Below are 27,505 nucleotides of genomic sequence, written 5' to 3'. Positions count from 1 at the left end.
TGAACATAGACTGCTGACACCCTGTGGAAGCCATAGGAATTGCATCCAGGGAGCTAATTTTCAATATGACCTTTCTCTTGAAGTTCTAAGAGGTTGGTCTCTCAAAAAAAAATTCTGGTTGGTTTTCCTTTGGATTTTCTCATACTATATCTATTGTGTTATATTCTTCTACATTATTTTAACACTTCTACAAACTTCAAAGTGTTTCCTTTCCAATGGTACCAATTGTATCTATATCCTGGATTCAGGGCCTGAGCTACAGGCAGTTTACTTTGGGAACGTCATTCAGACAGGAAGTGGAGAAAAAAGGGCCTAGCCCTAAGAAGTGTTCTTAACTACGAAGTTGTTAATGTTCTTAGCTTTTCCTTTGAAAATATACACTAAATATACACACTATATACACTACTTTTTACTATTTTCTACATTGTAGAATAATAGTGAAGACATCAAAACTATGAAATAACACATATGGAATCATGTAGTAATCAAAAAAGGGTTAAACAAATCAAAATATATTTTATATTTGAGATTCTTCAAATAGCCACCCTTTGCATTGATGACAGCTTTGCACACTCTTGGCATTCTCTCAACCAGCTTCATGAGGTAGTCACCTGGAATGCATTTCAATCAACAGGTGTGCCATGTTAAAAGTTAATATAGTTCTTCATATATGTTTACAGTGGAACCAAGAAGACAACAAAAATCCTAAACCTGTTTCAGACTTTAATTAATAACCATTTTCAAATATTACAATTTTATAAAGCATGTTTAAAAAACATTTTTTACACACGCTACCACATGATTATTGTTTGCTAAAATTGTACATGACAATATTACAGTTACATTTTCTTATTTTTATACTGTGGACAAGATCCTCCACAAAAGTACTATATGCACAGGAAAGACCAGGGCACACAAAAAACCTGCGTGTGTAATAAAATATTATATGTTTATTTTTTTTACAGATGCTTCCCTCAATCAGAAACAAGTAACTGTGGAAATACAGTATGAAAACACTGAAAAAACCTGCATGTGTAATAAAATATTATTATATATATATTTTTTTACAGATGCTTCCCTCAATCAGTAAGCCCTTCTAGTGTATGGGTTAGAGGCATGTTACAGGGGGAAGGTGTGACGGCGCACCAGTTCCTGGCTGGGACTCCATTTTTGATAGAGCTCCTGCAGGGCCTTGACATCCTCCAAGGCGTTGTGAGCCTCGTACGTCTTCTTGAGGAACACCCTCACCAAGGACTTCTGAGAGTACCCGGTCCGTGTGGATGGAAACATCTCCTTACTAATCCTGAAAGTATCTAGGAAACCAGACACTACTTCCTGGAACTCGTCCATCAGGGAGCATTTCCTCAGAGCCCTGGCCAGCACGGGACAGTCGAAGCGCCGGGCATTGTGGGCCGCCAGCAGGGGCTCGTGGAAGGAGCTGAGGAAGGAGATGAAGGAGGTGAGGGCCTCCCTGAGGGGGATGGTTTCCACCCGTCGACCGTGTAGGAGCAGGGTCCGGTGGTCCCTGACGGTGAACCCTGTGACACTGGAGGCCTCGTCCGTCATGTTGCAACGAGGAACAGAGTACACGTTGAATGTCCTCTCCCCGCTGATGGCCGACAGCTGGATGATGTCACACACGGATGTGTCTATGGAGGTAGATGGAGATTCCGTCACATTTAAAGGACAGTACCGTTTACCCTTATGCCCTGTTAAACTCTATTCACAGTTGGGTTAAGGTTAGGAGGGGTTAGGGTTATTGGTTAGTAGGTTGAATACTTGCCAGTATTGTGACAAGGCTGGATTCACATGTGAAATATGAACAGAGGTGGTAACTAAAACAATAAAGTGTGCCTCGGCTGTCCCTGTAGGAGAAGACCTTTTGGTTCTGTGTCAAAAACATTTATGAGTAATGCAGCACCTGTATTCTAATAGAGGTGGAATTTTGACCTGAGGTAAATTGTAGGTAAGTGGAACATAATTCCCTTTTTATGCACTTTTTTCCCTACACATATTTCTGACCTTGAATTTAAGCATGAGATAATGCTATTCACCCGCTATTCGTTTGGGGTGGAGATCAAAGGAGGTGGAGGAGGTGTGTCCTACAGATACACCGTATTCTGACCATGACTTGATTCCCTCATAATTCACCTTTACGCACGATGAATAAAGTCGAGCAACCTGTCTGTTCCAAGTGGAATAACATCTACTTTCCTTTTCCCCCCCAATAGAAATAACACCATTATCCATGCACTGTAATTTACTAATTGATAAGAGCTATTGATAAGAGCTATTGATAAGAGCTATTGATAAGAGCTAGGTAAATGATTAAGCCGTTTGGATAAGGGGGATTGTAAATATAGCCGTATGATCGCTGGAAACAAATGTGGAGACAAATGTGAAACCAGTCAAATGGCAGCAAACAGAAGCATATCAACATATCCCCTTTTCCACTGTGACGTTTATGAAATTCTGGGGGGCAGGGATGAAATGTGGAGATCCACGCTATAGGCTTCTGTAGCCATGACAGTACAGCGCCAAACCTACAGAGTTGTTTTATGATTTCTAGAATGTTTGACACGGAACAAAAATATAAACACAACGATTTTAATGAATTACAGTTCATAAGGAAATTGGTCTATTGAAATACATTCATTAGGCCCTAATCTATGGATTTCACATGACTGGGAATACAGATGACTGGGAATACCGATATGCATCTGTTGGTCACAGATACCTTAAAAAAAAAGTAGGGCGTGGATCAGAAAACCAGTCAGTATTTGGTGTGACCATTTGCAACATGCAGCGCGACAAATCTCCTTCGCTTAGAGTTGATCAGGCTGTTGATTGTGGCCTGTGGAATGTTGTCCCACTCCTCTTCAACGGCTGGAACTGGAACACGCTGTCGTACACGTCGATCCAGAGCATCTCAAACATACTGGTGTGTATGCAGGTCATGGAAGAACTGGGACATTTTTAGCTTCCAGGAATTGTGTACAGATCCTTGCAACACTTTACATGTTGCATTTATATTTTGGTTCAGTATAATTGTCTGGACTTTTCACAGTATTTTTTCCCCAATTTGCTAAATATTAGCCACTATACATACAGTACATTTATAACTGTCACTTTAGTGTTAGTTTCCTCACATTTATAACCGTCTCTTTAGTGTTAGTTTCCTTACATTTATAACTGTCACTTTACTGTTAGTTTCCTCACATTTATAAATGTCACTTTAGTGTTAGTTTCATCAACTTTATAACTGTCACTTTAGTGTTAGTTTCCTCACATTTATAACTGTCACTTTAGTGTTAGTTTCCTCACATTTATATCTGTCTCTTTAGTGTTAGTTTCCTCACATTTATAACCGTCTCTTTAGTGTTAGTTTCCTTACATTTATAACTGTCACTTTACTGTTAGTTTCCTCACATTTATAAATGTCACTTTAGTGTTAGTTTCATCAACTTTATAACTGTCACTTTAGTGTTAGTTTCCTCACATTTATAACTGTCACTTTAGTGTTAGTTTCCTTACATTTATAACTGTCACTTTACTGTTAGTTTCCTCACATTTATAACCGTCTCTTTAGTGTTAGTTTCCTCACATTTATAACTGTCACTTTACTGTTAGTTTCCTTACATTTATAACTGTCACTTTACTGTTAGTTTCCTCACATTTATAACTCTCTCTTTAGTGTTAGTTTCTTCACATTTATAACTGTCACTTTAGTGTTAGTTTCCTCACATTTATAACTGTCACTTTAGTGTTAGTTTCCTTACATTTATAACTGTCACTTTACTGTTAGTTTCCTCACATTTATAACTGTCTCTTTAGTGTTAGTTTCCTCACATTTATAACTGTCTCTTTAGTGTTAGTTTCCTTACATTTATAACTGTCTCTTTAGTGTTAGTTTCCTCACATTTATAACTGTCTCTTTAGTGTTAGTTTCCTCACATTTATAACTGTCTCTTTAGTGTTAGTTTCCTCACATTTATAACCGTCTCTTTAGTGTTAGTTTCCTTACATTTATAACTGTCACTTTACTGTTAGTTTCCTCACATTTATAAATGTCACTTTAGTGTTAGTTTCATCAACTTTATAACTGTCACTTTAGTGTTAGTTTCCTCACATTTATAACTGTCACTTTAGTGTTAGTTTCCTCACATTTATAACTGTCACTTTAGTGTTTCCTCACATTTATAACTGTCACTTTAGTGTTAGTTTCCTCACATTTATAACTGTCACTTTAGTGTTAGTTTCTTCACATTTATAACTGTCTCTTTAGTGTTAGTTTCTTCACATTTATAACTGTCACTTTACTGTTAGTTTCCTCACATTTATAACTGTCACTTTAGTGTTAGTTTCATCAACTTTATAACTGTCACTTTAGTGTTTCTTCACATTTATAACTGTCACTTTAGTGTTAGTTTCCTCACATTTATAACTGTCTCTTTAATGTTAGTTTCCTCACATTTATATCTGTCTCTTTAGTGTTAGTTTCCTCACATTTATAACTGTCACTTTAGTGTTAGTTTCCTCACATTTATATCTGTCTCTTTAGTGTTAGTTTCCTCACATTTATAACTGTCACTTTAGTGTTAGTTTCCTCACATTTATAACTGTCACTTTAGTGTTAGTTTCTTCACATTTATAACTGTCACTTTAGTGTTAGTTTCTTCACATTTATAACTGTCACTTTAGTGTTAGTTTCCTTACATTTATAACTGTCACTTTACTGTTAGTTTCCTCACATTTATAAATGTCACTTTAGTGTTAGTTTCATCAACTTTATAACTGTCACTTTAGTGTTAGTTTCCTCACATTTATAACTGTCACTTTAGTGTTAGTTTCCTCACATTTATAACTGTCACTTTAGTGTTTCCTCACATTTATAACTGTCTCTTTAGTGTTAGTTTCCTCACATTTATAACTGTCACTTTAGTGTTAGTTTCTTCACATTTATAACTGTCACTTTAGTGTTAGTTTCCTTACATTTATAACTGTCACTTTAGTGTTTCCTCACATTTATAACTGTCACTTTAGTGTTAGTTTCCTCACATTTATAACTGTCACTTTAGTGTTAGTTTCCTTACATTTATAACTGTCTCTTTAGTGTTAGTTTCTTCACATTTATAACTGTCACTTTAGTGTTAGTTTCCTCACATTTATAACTGTCACTTTACTGTTAGTTTCCTCACATTTATAACTGTCACTTTAGTGTTAGTTTCCTCACATTTATAACTGTCACTTTACTGTTAGTTTCTTCACATTTATAACTGTCACTTTAGTGTTAGTTTCCTCACATTTATAACTGTCACTTTACTGTTAGTTTCCTCACATTTATAACTGTCACTTTAGTGTTAGTTTCCTCACATTTATAACTGTCTCTTTAGTGTTAGTTTCCTCACATTTATAACTGTCTCTTTAGTGTTAGTTTCCTCACATTTATAACTCTCTCTTTAGTGTTAGTTTCCTCAACTTTATAACTGTCACTTTAGTGTTAGTTTCCTCACATTTATAACTGTCACTTTAGTGTTTCCTCACATTTATAACTGTCACTTTAGTGTTAGTTTCCTCACATTTATAACTGTCTCTTTAGTGTTAGTTTCCTCACATTTATATCTGTTACTTTAGTGTTAGTTTCCTCACATTTATAACTGTCACTTTAGTGTTAGTTTCCTCACATTTATAACTGTCACTTTAGTGTTAGTTTCCTCAACTTTATAACTGTCACTTTAGTGTTAGTTTCCTCACATTTATAACTGTTACTTTAGTGTTAGTTTCCTCACATTTATAACTGTGACTTTAGTGTTAGTTTCCTCAACTTTATAACTGTCACTTTAGTGTTAGTTTCCTCACATTTATAACTGTCTCTTTAGTGTTAGTTTCCTCACATTTATAACTGTCACTTTAGTGTTAGTTTCCTTACATTTATAACTGTCACTTTAGTGTGTTTCCTGACATTTATAACTGTCACTTTAGTGTTAGTTTCCTTACATTTATAACTGTCTCTTTAGTGTTAGTTTCCTTACATTTATAACTGTCACTTTAGTGTTAGTTTCCTTACATTTATAACTGTCACTTTAGTGTGTTGCCTTACATTTATAACTGTCACTTTAGTGTTAGTTTCCTCACATTTATAACTGTGACTTTAGTGTTAGTTTCCTCACATTTATAACTGTCACTTTAGTGTTAGTTTCCTCACATTTATAACTGTCACTTTAGTGTTTCCTCACATTTATAACTGTGACTTTAGTGTTAGTTTCCTCACATTTATAACTGTCTCTTTAGTGTTAGTTTCCTCACATTTATAACTGTCTCTTAGTGTTAGTTTCCTCAACTTTATAACTGTCTCTTTAGTGTTAGTTTCTTCACATTTATAACTGTCACTTTAGTGTTAGATCCATACATTTATAACTGTGACTTTAGTGTTAGTTTCCTCAACTTTATAACTGTCTCTTTAGTGTTAGTTTCTTCACATTTATAACTGTCACTTTACTGTTAGTTTCCTTACATTTATAACTGTCACTTTACTGTTAGTTTCCTCACATTTATAAATGTCACTTTAGTGTTAGTTTCATCAACTTTATAACTGTCACTTTAGTGTTAGTTTCCTCACATTTATAACTGTCACTTTAGTGTTTCCTCACATTTATAACTGTCACTTTAGTGTTAGTTTCCTCACATTTATAACTGTCTCTTTAGTGTTAGTTTCCTCACATTTATATCTGTTACTTTAGTGTTAGTTTCCTCACATTTATAACTGTCACTTTAGTGTTAGTTTCCTCACATTTATATCTGTCTCTTTAGTGTTAGTTTCCTCACATTTATAACTGTGACTTTAGTGTTAGTTTCCTCACATTTATAACTGTCACTTTAGTGTTAGTTTCCTCACATTTATAACTGTCACTTTAGTGTTAGTTTCCTCACATTTATATCTGTTACTTTAGTGTTAGTTTCCTCACATTTATAACTGTCACTTTAGTGTTAGTTTCCTCAACTTTATAACTGTCACTTTAGTGTTAGTTTCCTCACATTTATAACTGTCACTTTAGTGTTAGTTTCCTCACATTTATAACTGTTACTTTAGTGTTAGTTTCCTCAACTTTATAACTGTCACTTTAGTGTTAGTTTCCTCACATTTATAACTGTTACTTTAGTGTTAGTTTCCTCACATTTATAACTGTCACTTTAGTGTTAGTTTCCTTACATTTATAACTGTCTCTTTAGTGTTAGTTTCTTCACATTTATAACTGTCACTTTAGTGTTAGTTTCCTCACATTTATAACTGTCACTTTACTGTTAGTTTCCTCACATTTATAACTGTCACTTTAGTGTTAGTTTCCTCACATTTATAACTGTCACTTTACTGTTAGTTTCTTCACATTTATAACTGTCACTTTAGTGTTAGTTTCCTCACATTTATAACTGTCACTTTACTGTTAGTTTCCTCACATTTATAACTGTCACTTTAGTGTTAGTTTCCTCACATTTATAACTGTCTCTTTAGTGTTAGTTTCCTCACATTTATAACTGTCTCTTTAGTGTTAGTTTCCTCACATTTATAACTCTCTCTTTAGTGTTAGTTTCCTCAACTTTATAACTGTCACTTTACTGTTAGTTTCCTTACATTTATAACTGTCACTTTACTGTTAGTTTCCTTACATTTATAACTGTCACTTTACTGTTAGTTTCCTCACATTTATAAATGTCACTTTAGTGTTAGTTTCATCAACTTTATAACTGTCACTTTAGTGTTAGTTTCATCAACTTTATAACTGTCACTTTAGTGTTAGTTTCCTCACATTTATATCTGTTACTTTAGTGTTAGTTTCCTCACATTTATAACTGTCACTTTAGTGTTAGTTTCCTCAACTTTATAACTGTCACTTTAGTGTTAGTTTCCTCACATTTATAACTGTCACTTTAGTGTTAGTTTCCTCACATTTATAACTGTTACTTTAGTGTTAGTTTCCTCAACTTTATAACTGTCACTTTAGTGTTAGTTTCCTCACATTTATAACTGTTACTTTAGTGTTAGTTTCCTCACATTTATAACTGTGACTTTAGTGTTAGTTTCCTCAACTTTATAACTGTCACTTTAGTGTTAGTTTCCTCACATTTATAACTGTCTCTTTAGTGTTAGTTTCCTCACATTTATAACTGTCACTTTAGTGTTAGTTTCCTTACATTTATAACTGTCACTTTAGTGTGTTTCCTGACATTTATAACTGTCACTTTAGTGTTAGTTTCCTCACATTTATAAATGTCACTTTAGTGTTAGTTTCATCAACTTTATAACTGTCACTTTAGTGTTAGTTTCATCAACTTTATAACTGTCACTTTAGTGTTAGTTTCCTCACATTTATATCTGTTACTTTAGTGTTAGTTTCCTCACATTTATAACTGTCACTTTAGTGTTAGTTTCCTCAACTTTATAACTGTCACTTTAGTGTTAGTTTCCTCACATTTATAACTGTCACTTTAGTGTTAGTTTCCTCACATTTATAACTGTTACTTTAGTGTTAGTTTCCTCAACTTTATAACTGTCACTTTAGTGTTAGTTTCCTCACATTTATAACTGTTACTTTAGTGTTAGTTTCCTCACATTTATAACTGTGACTTTAGTGTTAGTTTCCTCAACTTTATAACTGTCACTTTAGTGTTAGTTTCCTCACATTTATAACTGTCTCTTTAGTGTTAGTTTCCTCACATTTATAACTGTCACTTTAGTGTTAGTTTCCTTACATTTATAACTGTCACTTTAGTGTGTTTCCTGACATTTATAACTGTCACTTTAGTGTTAGTTTCCTTACATTTATAACTGTCTCTTTAGTGTTAGTTTCCTTACATTTATAACTGTCACTTTAGTGTTAGTTTCCTTACATTTATAACTGTCACTTTAGTGTGTTTCCTTACATTTATAACTGTCACTTTAGTGTTAGTTTCCTCACATTTATAACTGTGACTTTAGTGTTAGTTTCCTCACATTTATAACTGTCACTTTAGTGTTAGTTTCCTCACATTTATAACTGTCACTTTAGTGTTTCCTCACATTTATAACTGTGACTTTAGTGTTAGTTTCCTCACATTTATAACTGTCTCTTTAGTGTTAGTTTCCTCACATTTATATCTGTTACTTTAGTGTTAGTTTCCTCACATTTATAACTGTCACTTTAGTGTTAGTTTCCTCACATTTATATCTGTCTCTTTAGTGTTAGTTTCCTCACATTTATAACTGTTACTTTAGTGTTAGTTTCCTCACATTTATAACTGTGACTTTAGTGTTAGTTTCCTCAACTTTATAACTGTCACTTTAGTGTTAGTTTCCTCACATTTATAACTGTCTCTTTAGTGTTAGTTTCCTCACATTTATAACTGTCACTTTAGTGTTAGTTTCCTTACATTTATAACTGTCACTTTAGTGTGTTTCCTGACATTTATAACTGTCACTTTAGTGTTAGTTTCCTTACATTTATAACTGTCTCTTTAGTGTTAGTTTCCTTACATTTATAACTGTCACTTTAGTGTTAGTTTCCTTACATTTATAACTGTCACTTTAGTGTGTTTCCTTACATTTATAACTGTCACTTTAGTGTTAGTTTCCTCACATTTATAACTGTGACTTTAGTGTTAGTTTCCTCACATTTATAACTGTCACTTTAGTGTTTCCTCACATTTATAACTGTGACTTTAGTGTTAGTTTCCTCACATTTATAACTGTCTCTTTAGTGTTAGTTTCCTCACATTTATAACTGTCACTTTAGTGTTAGTTTCCTCACATTTATAACTGTCTCTTAGTGTTAGTTTCCTCAACTTTATAACTGTCTCTTTAGTGTTAGTTTCTTCACATTTATAACTGTCACTTTAGTGTTAGTTTCCTCACATTTATAACTGTCACTTTAGTGTTAGATCCATACATTTATAACTGTGACTTTAGTGTTAGTTTCTTCACATTTATAACTGTCTCTTTAGTGTTAGTTTCCTCACATTTATAACTGTCACTTTAGTGTTTCCTCACATTTATAACTGTCACTTTAGTGTTAGTTTCCTCACATTTATAACTGTCTCTTTAGTGTTAGTTTCCTCACATTTATAGTCTGTTACTTTAGTGTTTAGTTTTCCTCACCTTTATAACTGGTCACTTTAGTCGTTAGTTTCCTCACATTTATATCTGGTCTCTTTAGTGGTTAGTTTTCCTCACATTTATAACTGTGACTTTAGTGTTAGTTTCCTCCATTTATAATCTGTCACTTTAGTGTTAGTTTCCTCACATTTATAAACTGTCACTTTAGTGTTAGTTGCCTCACATTTATATACTGTTTACGTTTAGTGTTAGTTTCCTCACATTTATAAATGTCCCACTTTAGTGTTAGTTTACCTTACATATTTAACTGTACCAGCTTAGTAGTGTTTCCCCTGACATTTATAACTGTTCACTTTAGTGTTAGTTTTCCTTACATTTATAACTGTCTCCTTTAGTGTTAAGATTTTCCTTACATTTATAACTGTCACTTTAAGTGTTTATGGGGCCTTTATAACTGACATTTAAATTAGTCCTCACTTTACTTTAGTAGTGTTAGTTTCCTTACATTTATAATAAACTGTCTCCCTCTTTTAACTTATGTATGTCCTCCCCTTTTAAATTTATTTAGTGTTAATTTCCTCCATTTATAACTTATCTAGTTTTTTTATACTGTCACTTTAGTGTTAGGTTCCTCACATTTATAACTGTCACTTTAGTGTTAGATCCATACATTTATAACTGTCTCTTTAGTGTTAGTTTCCTCACATTTATAACTGTCTCTTTAGTGTTAGTTTCCTCACATTTATAACTGTCCCTTTAGTGTTTCCTCACATTTATAACTGTCTCTTTAGTGTTAGTTTCCTGACATTTATAACTGTCTCTTTAGTGTTAGTTTCCTTCCATTTATAACTGTCTCTTTAGTGTTAGTTTCCTCACATTTATAACTGTCTCTTTAGTGTTTCCTCACATTTATAACTGTCTCTTTAGTGTTAGTTTCCTCACATTTATAACTGTGACTTTAGTGTTAGTTTCCTCACATTTATAACTGTCACTTTAGTGTTAGTTTCCTCACATTTATAACTGTCTCTTTAGTGTTAGTTTCCTCACATTTATATCTGTTACTTTAGTGTTAGTTTCCTCACATTATAACTGTCACTTTAGTGTTAGTTTCTTACATTTATAACTGTCACTTTAGTGTGTTTCCTGACATTTATAACTGTCACTTTGTGTTAGTTTCCTTACATTTATAACTGTCTCTTTAGTGTTAGTTTCCTTACATTTATAACTGTCACTTTAGTGTTAGTTTCCTTACATTTATAACTGTCACTTTAGTGTGTTTCCTTACATTTATAACTGTCACTTTAGTGTTAGTTTCCTCACATTTATAACTGTGACTTTAGTGTTAGTTTCCTCACATTATAACTGTCATTTAGTGTTAGTTTCCTCACATTATAACTGTCACTTTTAGTTTTCCTCACATTTATAACTGTGCTTTAGTGTTAGTTTCCTCACATTTATAACTGTCTCTTTAGTGTTAGTTTCCTCACATTTATAACTGTCACTTTAGTGTTAGTTTCCTCATTTAACTGCTCTTAGTGTTAGTTTCCTCAACTTTATAACTGTCTCTTTAGTGTTAGTTTTTTCACATTTATAACTGTCACTTTAGTGTTAGTTTCCTCACATTTATAACTGTCACTTTAGTGTTAGATCCATACATTTATAACTGTGACTTTATTGTTAGTTTCTTCACATTTATAACTGTCCTCTTTAGTGTTAGTTTCCCTCTAGTGTTAGTTTCCTCAACTTTATAACTGTCACTTTAGTGTTAGTTTCCTCACATTTATAACTGTCACTTTAGTGTTAGTTTCCTCACATTTATAACTGTTACTTTAAGTGTTAGTTTCCTCAACTTTATAAACTGTCACTTTAGTGTTAGTTTCCTCACATTTATAACTGTCACTTTAGTGTTAGTTTCCTCACATTTATAACTGTGACTTTAGTGTTAGTTTCCTCAACTTTATAACTGTCACTTTAGTGTTAGTTTCCTCACATTTATAACTGTCTCTTTAGTGTTAGTTTCCTCACATTTATAACTGTCACTTTAGTGTTAGTTTCCTTACATTTATAACTGTCACTTTAGTGTGTTTCCTGACATTTATAACTGTCACTTTAGTGTTAGTTTCCTTACATTTATAACTGTCTCTTTAGTGTTAGTTTCCTTACATTTATAACTGTCACTTTAGTGTTAGTTTCCTTTACATTTTATAACTGTCACTTTAGTGTGTTTCCTTACATTTATAACTGTCACTTTAGTGTAGTTTCCTCACATTTATAACTGTGACTTTAGTGTTAGTTTCCTCACATTTATAACTGTCACTTTAGTGTTAGTTTCCTCACATTTATAACTGTCACTTTAGTGTTTCCTCACATTTATAACTGTGACTTTAGTGTTAGTTTCCTCACATTTATAACTGTCTCTTTAGTGTTAGTTTCCTCACATTTATATCTGTTACTTTAGTGTTAGTTTCCTCACATTTATAACTGTCACTTTAGTGTTAGTTTCCTCACATTTATATCTGTCTCTTTAGTGTTAGTTTCCTCACATTTATAACTGTTACTTTAGTGTTAGTTTCCTCACATTTATAACTGTGACTTTAGTGTTAGTTTCCTCAACTTTATAACTGTCACTTTAGTGTTAGTTTCCTCACATTTATAACTGTCTCTTTAGTGTTAGTTTCCTCACATTTATAACTGTCACTTTAGTGTTAGTTTCCTTACATTTATAACTGTCACTTTAGTGTGTTTCCTGACATTTATAACTGTCACTTTAGTGTTAGTTTCCTTACATTTATAACTGTCTCTTTAGTGTTAGTTTCCTTACATTTATAACTGTCACTTTAGTGTTAGTTTCCTTACATTTATAACTGTCACTTTAGTGTGTTTCCTTACATTTATAACTGTCACTTTAGTGTTAGTTTCCTCACATTTATAACTGTGACTTTAGTGTTAGTTTCCTCACATTTATAACTGTCACTTTAGTGTTTCCTCACATTTATAACTGTGACTTTAGTGTTAGTTTCCTCACATTTATAACTGTCTCTTTAGTGTTAGTTTCCTCACATTTATAACTGTCACTTTAGTGTTAGTTTCCTCACATTTATAACTGTCTCTTAGTGTTAGTTTCCTCAACTTTATAACTGTCTCTTTAGTGTTAGTTTCTTCACATTTATAACTGTCACTTTAGTGTTAGTTTCCTCACATTTATAACTGTCACTTTAGTGTTAGATCCATACATTTATAACTGTGACTTTAGTGTTAGTTTCTTCACATTTATAACTGTCTCTTTAGTGTTAGTTTCCTCACATTTATAACTGTCACTTTAGTGTTTCCTCACATTTATAACTGTCACTTTAGTGTTAGTTTCCTCACATTTATAACTGTCTCTTTAGTGTTAGTTTCCTCACATTTATAACTGTTACTTTAGTGTTAGTTTCCTCACATTTATAACTGTCTCTTTAGTGTTAGTTTCCTCACATTTATATCTGTTACTTTAGTGTTAGTTTCCTCACATTTATAACTGTCACTTTAGTGTTAGTTTCCTCACATTTATATCTGTCTCTTTAGTGTTAGTTTCCTCACATTTATAACTGTTACTTTAGTGTTAGTTTCCTCACATTTATAACTGTGACTTTAGTGTTAGTTTCCTCAACTTTATAACTGTCACTTTAGTGTTAGTTTCCTCACATTTATAACTGTCTCTTTAGTGTTAGTTTCCTCACATTTATAACTGTCACTTTAGTGTTAGTTTCCTTACATTTATAACTGTCACTTTAGTGTGTTTCCTGACATTTATAACTGTCACTTTAGTGTTAGTTTCCTTACATTTATAACTGTCTCTTTAGTGTTAGTTTCCTTACATTTATAACTGTCACTTTAGTGTTAGTTTCCTTACATTTATAACTGTCACTTTAGTGTGTTTCCTTACATTTATAACTGTCTCTTTAGTGTTAGTTTCCTCACATTTATAACTGTGACTTTAGTGTTAGTTTCCTCACATTTATAACTGTCACTTTAGTGTTTCCTCACATTTATAACTGTGACTTTAGTGTTAGTTTCCTCACATTTATAACTGTCTCTTTAGTGTTAGTTTCCTCACATTTATAACTGTCACTTTAGTGTTAGTTTCCTCACATTTATAACTGTCTCTTAGTGTTAGTTTCCTCAACTTTATAACTGTCTCTTTAGTGTTAGTTTCTTCACATTTATAACTGTCACTTTAGTGTTAGTTTCCTCACATTTATAACTGTCACTTTAGTGTTAGATCCATACATTTATAACTGTGACTTTAGTGTTAGTTTCTTCACATTTATAACTGTCTCTTTAGTGTTAGTTTCCTCACATTTATAACTGTCACTTTAGTGTTTCCTCACATTTATAACTGTCACTTTAGTGTTAGTTTCCTCACATTTATAACTGTCTCTTTAGTGTTAGTTTCCTCACATTTATATCTGTTACTTTAGTGTTAGTTTCCTCACATTTATAACTGTCACTTTAGTGTTAGTTTCCTCACATTTATATCTGTCTCTTTAGTGTTAGTTTCCTCACATTTATAACTGTGACTTTAGTGTTAGTTTCCTCACATTTATAACTGTCACTTTAGTGTTAGTTTCCTCACATTTATAACTGTCACTTTAGTGTTAGTTTCCTCACATTTATATCTGTTACTTTAGTGTTAGTTTCCTCACATTTATAACTGTCACTTTAGTGTTAGTTTCCTTACATTTATAACTGTCACTTTAGTGTGTTTCCTGACATTTATAACTGTCACTTTAGTGTTAGTTTCCTTACATTTATAACTGTCTCTTTAGTGTTAGTTTCCTTACATTTATAACTGTCACTTTAGTGTTAGTTTCCTTACATTTATAACTGTCACTTTAGTGTGTTTCCTTACATTTATAACTGTCACTTTAGTGTTAGTTTCCTCACATTTATAACTGTGACTTTAGTGTTAGTTTCCTCACATTTATAACTGTCACTTTAGTGTTAGTTTCCTCACATTTATAACTGTCACTTTAGTGTTTCCTCACATTTATAACTGTGACTTTAGTGTTAGTTTCCTCACATTTATAACTGTCTCTTTAGTGTTAGTTTCCTCACATTTATAACTGTCACTTTAGTGTTAGTTTCCTCACATTTATAACTGTCTCTTAGTGTTAGTTTCCTCAACTTTATAACTGTCTCTTTAGTGTTAGTTTCTTCACATTTATAACTGTCACTTTAGTGTTAGTTTCCTCACATTTATAACTGTCACTTTAGTGTTAGATCCATACATTTATAACTGTGACTTTATTGTTAGTTTCTTCACATTTATAACTGTCTCTTTAGTGTTAGTTTCCTCACATTTATAACTGTCACTTTAGTGTTTCCTCACATTTATAACTGTCACTTTAGTGTTAGTTTCCTCACATTTATAACTGTCTCTTTAGTGTTAGTTTCCTCACATTTATATCTGTTACTTTAGTGTTAGTTTCCTCACATTTATAACTGTCACTTTAGTGTTAGTTTCCTCACATTTATATCTGTCTCTTTAGTGTTAGTTTCCTCACATTTATAACTGTGACTTTAGTGTTAGTTTCCTCACATTTATAACTGTCACTTTAGTGTTAGTTTCCTCACATTTATAACTGTCACTTTAGTGTTAGTTTCCTCACATTTATATCTGTTACTTTAGTGTTAGTTTCCTCACATTTATAACTGTCACTTTAGTGTTAGTTTCCTCAACTTTATAACTGTCACTTTAGTGTTAGTTTCCTCACATTTATAACTGTCACTTTAGTGTTAGTTTCCTCACATTTATAACTGTTACTTTAGTGTTAGTTTCCTCAACTTTATAACTGTCACTTTAGTGTTAGTTTCCTCACATTTATAACTGTTACTTTAGTGTTAGTTTCCTCACATTTATAACTGTCTCTTTAGTGTTAGTTTCCTTACATTTATAACTGTCACTTTAGTGTTAGTTTCCTTACATTTATAACTGTCACTTTAGTGTGTTTCCTTACATTTATAACTGTCACTTTAGTGTGTTTCCTTACATTTATAACTGTCACTTTAGTGTTAGTTTCCTCACATTTATAACTGTCTCTTTAGTGTTAGTTTCCTCACATTTATAACTGTCACTTTAGTGTTAGTTTCCTCACATTTATAACTCTCTCTTTAGTGTTAGTTTCCTCACATTTATAACTCTCACTTTAGTGTTAGTTTCTTCACATTTAAAACTGTCACTTTAGTGTTAGTTTCCTCACATTTATAACTGTCACTTTAGTGTTAGTTTCTTCACATTTATAACTCTCTCTTTAGTGTTAGTTTCCTCACATTTATAACTCTCACTTTAGTGTTAGTTTCCTCACATTTATAACTGTCACTTTAGTGTTTCCTCACATTTATAACTGTCACTTTAGTGTTAGTTTCCTCACATTTATAACTGTCTCTTTAGTGTTAGTTTCCTCACATTTATATCTGTTACTTTAGTGTTAGTTTCCTCACATTTATAACTGTCACTTTAGTGTTAGTTTCCTCACATTTATATCTGTCTCTTTAGTGTTAGTTTCCTCACATTTATAACTGTGACTTTAGTGTTAGTTTCCTCACATTTATAACTGTCACTTTAGTGTTAGTTTCCTCACATTTATAACTGTCACTTTAGTGTTAGTTTCCTCAACTTTATAACTGTCACTTTAGTGTTAGTTTCCTCACATTTATAACTGTCACTTTAGTGTTAGTTTCCTTACATTTATAACTGTCACTTTAGTGTGTTTCCTGACATTTATAACTGTCACTTTAGTGTTAGTTTCCTTACATTTATAACTGTCTCTTTAGTGTTAGTTTCCTTACATTTATAACTGTCACTTTAGTGTTAGTTTCCTTACATTTATAACTGTCACTTTAGTGTGTTTCCTTACATTTATAACTGTCACTTTAGTGTTAGTTTCCTCACATTTATAACTGTGACTTTAGTGTTAGTTTCCTCACATTTATAACTGTCACTTTAGTGTTAGTTTCCTCACATTTATAACTGTCACTTTAGTGTTTCCTCACATTTATAACTGTGACTTTAGTGTTAGTTTCCTCACATTTATAACTGTCTCTTTAGTGTTAGTTTCCTCACATTTATAACTGTCACTTTAGTGTTAGTTTCCTCACATTTATAACTGTCTCTTAGTGTTAGTTTCCTCAACTTTATAACTGTCTCTTTAGTGTTAGTTTCTTCACATTTATAACTGTCACTTTAGTGTTAGTTTCCTCACATTTATAACTGTCACTTTAGTGTTAGATCCATACATTTATAACTGTGACTTTAGTGTTAGTTTCTTCACATTTATAACTGTCTCTTTAGTGTTAGTTTCCTCACATTTATAAATGTCACTTTAGTGTTTCCTCACATTTATAACTGTCACTTTAGTGTTAGTTTCCTCACATTTATAACTGTCTCTTTAGTGTTAGTTCCCTCACATTTATATCTGTTACTTTAGTGTTAGTTTCCTCACATTTATAACTGTCACTTTAGTGTTAGTTTCCTCACATTTATATCTGTCTCTTTAGTGTTAGTTTCCTCACATTTATAACTGTGACTTTAGTGTTAGTTTCCTCACATTTATAACTGTCACTTTAGTGTTAGTTTCCTCACATTTATAACTGTCACTTTAGTGTTAGTTTCCTCACATTTATATCTGTTACTTTAGTGTTAGTTTCCTCACATTTATAACTGTCACTTTAGTGTTAGTTTCCTCAACTTTATAACTGTCACTTTAGTGTTAGTTTCCTCACATTTATAACTGTCACTTTAGTGTTAGTTTCCTCACATTTATAACTGTTACTTTAGTGTTAGTTTCCTCAACTTTATAACTGTCACTTTAGTGTTAGTTTCCTCACATTTATAACTGTTACTTTAGTGTTAGTTTCCTCACATTTATAACTGTGACTTTAGTGTTAGTTTCCTCAACTTTATAACTGTCACTTTAGTGTTAGTTTCCTCACATTTATAACTGTTACTTTAGTGTTAGTTTCCTCACATTTATAACTGTCTCTTTAGTGTTAGTTTCCTTACATTTATAACTGTCACTTTAGTGTTAGTTTCCTTACATTTATAACTGTCACTTTAGTGTGTTTCCTTACATTTATAACTGTCACTTTAGTGTGTTTCCTTACATTTATAACTGTCACTTTAGTGTTAGTTTCCTCACATTTATAACTGTCTCTTTAGTGTTAGTTTCCTCACATTTATAACTGTCACTTTAGTGTTAGTTTCCTCACATTTATAACTCTCTCTTTAGTGTTAGTTTCCTCACATTTATAACTCTCACTTTAGTGTTAGTTTCTTCACATTTAAAACTGTCACTTTAGTGTTAGTTTCCTCACATTTATAACTGTCACTTTAGTGTTAGTTTCTTCACATTTATAACTCTCTCTTTAGTGTTAGTTTCCTTACATTTATAACTCTCTCTTTAGTGTTAGTTTCCTCAACTTTATAACTGACGACTGTACAGTACCGTTATCCTCACAGTTCCATGGTTAGGGAGGAATTAGTATTATTTGGGTAGATTTATAGGACTACTGTTCAACCCCTATTGTACACTTTTCTCATCTTCCAATATTTCAAGAGTTGGAACATTTGAATATGGCAACTTTCAGGATGAATCAAACCACTATTTTTGATTCACCATTATATTTTGTTCGTAAAAGCTTTCCAAATCTTTTTTTATGTGTATTATTCATGAATACTTTCCAAACCCTAAATACAATTATCAGAGTATTTTTTTAAATCTACCAATTGGTGCTGTCAAGAAGATTAAGAAGAATATGTGTGTCTTTACGTGGCTTTCTTTAATCCAGGCTGTATCACAACCGGCCGTGATTGGGAGTCCCATAGGGCAGCGCACAATTGACTCAGCATCGTGCGGGTTTGGCCGGGGTAGGCCGTCATTGTAAATAAGAATGTGTTCTTAAATGACTTGCCTAGTTAAATAAAGGTCAAATAAAAAATAAAAAATCGATCCCTAATATTCAGAACCATTCCATATATTCTAGTATATGAGTCTGTCGATACAAATACTAATTAAAGGTACACCAAATTTAAAGGGATGGCTGTAGATAAATAAACCCTACTGAATGAAAACTCCACATGAAAATCTGATGGCCAGCAAGTGGGAGGGTTGTCAGCGGTTGAATTACATTTATTCAGCGCACGCAAGGGAACCACGCCTGAAACCCCGTTACGCATCTACATAAGTTAAGTCTGAATACCAGCTACTGAGAAGTGCATAAGAAAGGCATACCTTTTCTAAGTCTGAATCGGGCCCATAGTGTGCAGTTCATAATAATACCTTATCATAATACCAGCACAGGCTCATGTGTCATGTTGCTCTATTTCCAATGGTTTGTTAAGGCTACGTTGATTGTTGCTATTGTGAATGGCTCATAAATAATATGGTTTATTGATGATAAATATGAGAACATAGCTATCCTGGACCATCAAGTGAGCCAGTAGATATTGCGCAACATCAGGAACTCGTTTTCACACATCACTTTCGTTAATAGAGAAAGCAGGGATCAAATTGTCTCTCTATAAACACCCACGCACATCTTTGTCACAAATATTCTGTAAATACATTTTGCTTTAAAAGTAGTCAAAAGAAAGTTCCTGAATTGTAATGTATACAGGGTTTCTTAGCTCTAACATTTACAATACTTTGTGTGTATAGTCTACTACTAAAAGGGGAATGCAACAACAAAGCAGTTATTACCAGTGGTGTAAAGTACTTAAATAAAAATACGTTAAAGTACTACTTAAGTTGTCTTTTGGGGTATCTGGACTTTACTTTGCTATTTATATTTTTTTTTACAACTTTTACTCCACTACCTTCCTAAAGAAAATAATGTACTTTTTACTCCATACAATTTCTCTGACACCCAAAAGTACTCAGCAGGCCTGAAAAATGGTCCAATTCACACACTTATCTAGAGAACATCCCATTCCCTGGTCATCTCTACTGCCTCTGATCTGACCGACTCACTAAACACAAATTATTTATTTGTAAATTATGTCTGAGTGTTGGAGTGTGTCCCTGGCTATACGTAAAAAAAAAATAATAATCACGGAAATTGTGCCGTCTGGTTTGCTGAAGGAATTTTTAATTATTTATACTTTTACTTTTGATACTTAACTATACATTTAGCAATTACATTTACTTTTGATACTTAAGTATACTATATTTAAAACTCAAATACTTTAAAGACTTTTACTCAAGTAGTATTTTACTGGGCGACTTTAATTTTAATCATGGATTATTAAAGTATCTTTACTTTTACTCAAGTATGACAATTGGGTACTTTTCCAACCCATGGATGTTCCCCTCAGACTACTGTAAGTCTACTACATAAATTCTTATTATAGAGGCTTTTAACATAAAACAGTAAAGAATTCTATCAACCTAACAATATTAAAAACAAAGGTATATATTTTGTACAATACCTAATCCGGTAGTCTCCAAATCAAAGAATACTACGGTATCACCAGACACTGCTCCCATACCCTGGATAAGCAAAGTACAGTCAGTAAAATCGGTACCATTAATCAATGTATGATATCTTCATTATGACTTGACTTTCAGTGATTGAAATAATAGCAATACTCTCCGAAACCGTTTTTTAAAACAATCGTTTGTCAATGATATAAAATAAACAACTGATCAATGGAACATGATCTTACCAAAGAGGACTGCATAACGACGTCGAGGCTGTCAAAATCCTAAATAGTCTCTCAAATCATCCTGTCTGCCGTCGAATGAAGTACCCTTTTATATTATAGTGACTCGTAAATAATAGTTTATTCAGGTGGTCATAAGGGATGGGCCACAAGGGATGGGCAGGTGGTAAGAGCGAATCGATACTTATATAAAGTTGCTTTCGTTTCAGGCAATGCTTACTCAACATTAAACAATTTAAAAGACATTCGTGTCGTTAATGAATCATCGTGACATTGGTATAGAAAAGGGCTAGAGGGAAGTGAAGAATAACAACTGCAGTCAGATGACTACTTTCAGAAGGATTTCGTCAACACAACGAACAACTGTAGAATATTCCACACACCGTTCGCGTGGTTTCATTCTTTCGGCTGTAATGACTCGTGATCAGACGCGTCATTCTGGGCCGTTTTTGTATTTTTGAGGGGGGGGGGGTTGCCTGTTTTGCATGTTATTTTGGCATTAATACTTGTCACATATCAGTTTGCAAACAATGTCAAATATATCATTGAGTTAATAAAGCCGCATACATACATGGTCTCTTTTTTGTTTTCTTGAGTAAGGCAGTTCCAAAATGCTGGTGTTTCAGCCTAGATCAGTGCTTTCTGTTGGGCGAGCCAGAAAAAAATAGGAGCATTGCGCTGTGATTGGCTCGGTGTTCTGTCACTCATGGGGACACTATGTCACCACGAATTGTATGTCCTTAGTAAGGGCAGACATCTAGAATTTCAGCCCTTGGGTCCTGCTATAGTGTGCTGTCCAAACACTTAAAAGACACACCCTAGTCCACTTACCCTCGCCTTATGCCCTTGGGGAAATCCCCGTCACCATCTTGGAGGGTGGTCCAAATAATTAGCAAAACAAGGGAAGTTTGCAGCCCTTCAGCCCTCGTTTTTAGTTGGCTTTGCGACTGTACAATTATGTTCACTCTGGGGCCTGAAACTCCACATAACTCAATTCGCGACGATTGTACATCCGCTAAGAAAAGTCAGCGAAAACTTAAAAACAACATCAATGGATAAGTCAACATATAAGTGGAAGTAAAAACGAATGCAAATAAGTTAGAAATGTTGCTACTACGTAAAAATTAAATATGTTTTTGTTTGGTTATCTTTTGGAAATTGTAAAAAATAAAACATTTTCCTTCTTCAGAAGTTCCGGCTAGCCAGCCTAACGTTAGTTAGTTAATTTGCTAGCTGTCATACAGTAGATGTATATTCATAATTATATATTTAATATAAGTAGACATGTACTCATAGTAGACTGTAGCGCATATAAAGCACCCACAAGCTACCGTCGGCTGAAAACACAATTATCGTGGGATAAGCGAGTGACGAATTTCCGGCCAAGGGTGGTCCATTTTTAAAATCCTTCCTTCCTCCCTCGTCCCTTGCCCTGCAAGTGTATACTCGTCAGACGTCATGATACGTCATCAGAAGTGTCAATGATGGCGCCGGAGGGGATGGCTGCCACCTTATCGGCTCTTAACCAACCATGCTATTTTGTTCGATTTTTTGCGTTGTTCGTAACTTGTTTTGTACATAATGTTGCTGCTACTGTCTCTTATGACCGAAAATAGCTTCTGGACATCAGAACTGCAATTACTCACCTCAGATTAGACAAAGAGTTTTTCTTCAATGAGTCGGACGGGAGGGAGATATTACAGCCCCCCTACCAGGCCCAGATCCCCGGCATTAGTCGAAAAAGGAAACTGAGATTTCGTGGAAAAAGATCAGGGTGCCTTGTGAGGATCAGGCGACAAGTGGCTAATCTGCCTTTACCTTCTGTCTCGCTAGCTAACGTTCAATCGCTGGAAAATAATGGGACGAACTGAAAGCACGTATATCCTACCAACGAGACATTAAAAACTGTTTCACCGAGTCGTGGCTGAAAGAAGATATTAAGAACATACTGGCGGGGGACAAAATGGCGCCGTAGAGAGAACACTGTGTTTCAGCGAGCTCCCGTGGCATTCGTAAATTTATATTCTTTCATTAATCTCCTAGCTTGAAAAAGTGGTAGAATTGGCTAAATAAGTTATCCTGCAATGAGTCTTGACGGTTATTTCTCAAAAATCTCCGACAACATGCCCAGCAGAGCTACTAAGAACTCGACCAAAACCACCATCCCTGTAGAGGTGCAGGAGGAGCTAGCTTCCGTTAGCGAAGCTAACACCGTTGCGGATCCAGGCACAATGGACCTGGTGATTCAAAAGATGACGGACAACATTACTAAAGTGATCGATGTTAAGATAAGAACGGTCTTGGAAGCAATAGCAGGCCATTCAGCTGAATTACAGAGGGTGGTCAAACGTGTCGATGAAGCGGAAGGAAGAATCGCTACAGTGGAAGCTTCAACTACATCTATGGACACTAAGATGAAAGCACTTGAGAAACAGGTGCGTGAAATGGCGGAGCACATTGACGACTTGGATAATCGAGGACGCAGATGCAATATTCGTGTTGTGGGACTCCCGGAAAATTCTGAAGGGACACGTTCAGTAAAATTTTTTGAGGAATGGATCCCTGACTACTTACAAATGGACACTAAGGCTGGTCGTGTGAAGCTGGACAGAGCCCATCGCTCTCAAGCACCGATACCCACCGATACCCGGTCCCAACCAGCGCCCACGGCCAGTGGTTATAAAGTTCCACAACTTCACCGACAAGCATCGCGTTATGGATGCGGCTAGAAATATCGGCTCTGACGGTAGTCAACGTAAAGGTCCAAAGGTCTCATTCTTCAATGATTACTCCACAGCGGTTGTACGAAGACGCAAAGGGTTTGATGAGGCGAAGGCTCGACTCAGGAGAATGAAGATGGACTACGCACTGTTGTACCCGGCCACATTGAAGATTATGGTCAACGGATCGCCTAAGAAACTCTCCACACCTGCAGAGGCTGCTGTGTTTATTGACTCTCTCGGGTAAATAACTTTAAGCTGCGCCGCCGCAGCATTGGATAACTTTATTATCTTATTTGAATCTGATCATGAAACAGTGGTGTGAGTTCTCACATGCTCCGGTTCAGTAATATTCGTATTTTTATTATTTTTCTTGCTAAAGTAACTGCCGCTAGAGCTCAGGCTGAGATATGGGTGAATCTATATTGGTGCCCAGGCTTGGTTTTAGGTGGAAGAGCCTCAATCTTCATATATTGATTTTCATTTTCATATGTATAAAGGACGAGGCTATTGAGTGGCAATGCAGACTTAAGAGTCTACATTGGAAAGTTGAAATCCCCTGCATGTTAGCTAGTGGGAAAACCCCCTTTTGGATCTTTACATGTTTAATTTTTGGGTTTAGTATAGTTAGAGTTCAGGGTTCATATCGTTTGTTTATGCTCGGTGAGATAGAAGAGAGTTCAACACATGGAAAAAGGTACCACCCCATTTTTACGGTGGGATTCAGTCTGAATATGAAACGGTCAAAGTGCAATGGCAGGTAATAAACTGCGTGTATGTACATGGAACATTAGAGGGAGCCATAATCCCATTAAAAGGAAGAAGGTACTGTCTTTTTTGAAAAAAGAAAATATTGATATTGCCCTGTTGCAAGAAACTCATTTGGATGATAAGGAGCATCTGAAATTACAACAAGGGGGGTTTGGTCAAGTGTTTTTCTCATCATTTACATCCAGAAGTAGAGGTGTAGCAATTCTTGTGAAAAAGAACTTACCACTTAAGGTCTTGAATTGTGTGAAAGATAAATTTGGTCGCTTTGTTATAATTAATGGTACTTTACAAGGGCAGAACATCTCCATAATGAATATTTACTTCCCCCCTGCCCACCCCCCTGATTTCCTCACTAAGGTATTTCTAGACTTTTCAGAATTAAACTCAGACACTGCAGTGGTTGGAGGAGATTTTAATTGTTTGTTGAACCCCCTTATTGATAAGTTTCCCAGCGGTATAGCTTCACTCTCTCCTCGAGCTAAGTCACTTAAAGCTATTTGTGATGATCTGGGGTATGCTGATGTTTGGAGAACTTTTCACCCCTCCAACAGAGAGTTCACTTTTTTCTCTGCACCTCATGGATGTCAGACTAGAATAGATTACTTTTTTATGCCCAGGACGTCTTTGCAGTCTGTTTTATCTGCTAGGATAGGAAGCATAGTCATATCTGATCATGCAGAGGTGATCCTGGACATAAAACTCAACGGGGCATTCAATCTGTCAAGACATTGGAGGTTGAATACAACCATCCTTAAAGACCATACGTTCACATCATATTTTATTACAGAGTTTAAAGCATTTTTCTCTATTAACTCTCAATCAACAGATAATCCCTCGCTCCTTTGGGAAACCTGTAAAGCGTACGCCAGGGGTCTGATTATGTCATACACAGCCACTAAGAGGCGGAAAAAGCGTGAAAAGCAAAAAAAGGTTAGAGGGTGAATTAGGAACTAAAGAGAAGGACTACATTAAAACTCCCACTCCTGCCCTATTAAAGGAAATATCAGTTCTTAGATCAACGTTGGACTCTCTCCTAACACAGGACGCTGAAAAGAAAATGGGATTTGTCAGGCAAAAGCTATACGAACATGGCGATAAGCCAGGAAAGTACTTGGCGTACCTAGCTAAAAAGAGAGCTGACTCACAGTCAATTGCTACTATTACTGATTCGGATGGCAATCATTTATATGAAAATAAATTGATAAATGACTCATTTAAGAAATTTTATGCAAATCTTTATGCCTCAGAACTGCCAAATGACGCACCCAAATTAATGGAGAATTTATTTTCTAAGATTGAGCTCCCTACTATCTCCGAAGAACAGAGGTCTCTCCTTAATGCCCCTATTACCGAGGAAGAGATAATGTTCGCAATTAAGAATCTGCAAAACGGTAAGGCCCCAGGACCAGACGGGTTTGGTAGTGAATTCTATAAAGAGTTTCATGGCCTGATCCTTGAGCCATTGCGTGATATGTTTAACCACTCATTTTCAAATGACCAGCTCCCTCAAACGCTGAGGGAAGCCAACATATCACTTATTCTCAAAAAGGGAAAATGTCCAGAGTCTTGTTCCTCGTACAGACCAATTTCCCTTCTGAATGTGGATAGAAAATTACTTTCTAAAATTCTAGCCACAAGATTAGAGGACTCACTGCCACTAATTGTGAAAGGAGACCAAACTGGCTTCATTAAGGGCCGTAAGTCGTGCAACAATGTCAGGCGGCTTCTTAATGTAATTCAAGCCTACCAACAAAGTGCTAGGGATGGTCTTGTGCTCTCCCTAGATGCTGAGAAAGCATTTGATCGTGTGGAGTGGTCTTACCTACTCTTTGCTCTAAATAAATTTGGTCTAGGGGACAACTTTATAAAATGGGTGAAAGTTTTATATGAGGATCCTCAGGCTGCTGTCCTTACTAATGGGCTAAGGTCAAATAGCTTCTCTATATACAGAGGTACCAGACAGGGCTGCCCTTTGTCCCCCCTCCTATTTGCACTCGCTATGGAACCACTGGCCGAGGCCATCAGGGTAACGCCTGCTATACAGGGGCTGCTCATTGGTGATGTTCACCATAAAATAAGCTTGTATGCTGATGATGTCCTGATATTCATCTCTAATCCCGAGACCTCAACTACATCTCTTATTAATATTATTCAATTATTCAGCGAATTCTCAGGCTACAAGATTAACTTAACTAAATCAGAGGCTATGCCACTTGGTAGCCTTCACTCTGTACCTAATACTTCTCCCCCCTTCCCTTTTAAATGGTCTCCCTCAGGCTTTACGTATCTGGGTATATTTGTAACTCCTAAATTCCAGCAAATGTACAAAGCCAATTTTGTTCCCTTGTTTGATACAGTAAGACAGGATCTGGAGCGCTGGAACTCTCTCCCGATTTCTTGGTTGGGTAGAATATCCCTCTTGAAAATGAACATTTTACCTAGACTACTTTACCCAATCCAAATGATCCCAGTATTACTCTCCAATAAGGTAATAAAGGATGTAAATGGATGGCTAAGTTCCTTCATATGGAGTAAACGCAAGCCAAGGCTTAAGATGGCAATATTGCAGCTGCCAAGTTCTATGGGGGGCTTGGATCTGCCCAATATCAGGTTCTATCAGTGGTGTGCCCACCTATGTTATATTTCTGATTGGATCACAAACGATGACTCCTCTATTTGGTTAGACATTGAGACTTCTCTTTCAAAATACCCCTTACAGGATCTTTTATTTTTCAGAAGTTTCAAGTCTGTAGAAGATCACTGCAATAATCCTATTACACTTAACACACTCAAGGTTTGGAGGTCAGTTCAGCGCTTCCTGGGAAGGTCCAAACTAACCTCTGCTCTTACCCCAATTCTTAACAACCCAGATTTTGGTCCAGGATTGCTGGATGCTGGCTTTAACTCTTGGCTTAATAAGGGCATACGCAGACTAAATGACTTATTTGCTGATAAGATTCTATTGTCATTTGAGCAGATGGTGGAGAAATATCGACTCCCAAAGCAGGACTTTTTCCGCTTCCTACAAGTAAGACATTATATTGTGAAGAGCACCACCTTAATTGGTAACCCTGATATGTCTGTCATTGAGAGAATGCTTTTTTTCCACAAAGGAAAATGTCTGTAAGTCTGTTTTATGATGCTTTAAGGTCCTTTCCTGCTGTCGACACACAGAGGGTGAAACAAGTGTGGGAGAAAGAATTGTCTGTGACTATTGACGAAGAG

The 27,505-nt window shown here is 34.8% G+C and overlaps 1 protein-coding gene across 2 annotated transcripts; it reads right to left on the bottom strand.

Moving 5' to 3' along the window:
- Positions 1-710: 710 nt before the first annotated feature.
- Positions 711-21,407, bottom strand: LOC120051775 (protein PML-like). 2 transcript variants are annotated; one of them, XM_038998665.1, is made up of 3 exons: positions 21,361-21,407; positions 20,556-20,616; positions 711-1,649 (listed from the first exon to the last, which is right to left on the bottom strand). In XM_038998665.1, exons 2-3 carry the CDS (start codon positions 20,611-20,613, stop codon positions 1,120-1,122), a joined length of 588 nt encoding a protein of 195 aa, XP_038854593.1. In that variant the 5' UTR covers positions 20,614-20,616; positions 21,361-21,407; the 3' UTR covers positions 711-1,119. The 2 variants fall into 2 exon arrangements, with proteins under 2 accessions (XP_038854593.1, XP_038854592.1); XM_038998664.1 differs by lacking the exon at positions 21,361-21,407 and adding an exon at positions 20,793-21,183.
- Between the last annotated feature and the right edge of the window lie 6,098 nt (positions 21,408-27,505).

Source organism: Salvelinus namaycush, chromosome 8, assembly GCF_016432855.1.
Source record: "Salvelinus namaycush isolate Seneca chromosome 8, SaNama_1.0, whole genome shotgun sequence".
Classification (NCBI taxonomy): Eukaryota; Metazoa; Chordata; class Actinopteri; order Salmoniformes; family Salmonidae; genus Salvelinus; species Salvelinus namaycush.
Note: the sequence above shows the minus strand (reverse complement) of the source record. Positions and strands in the feature narration are given on the sequence as shown.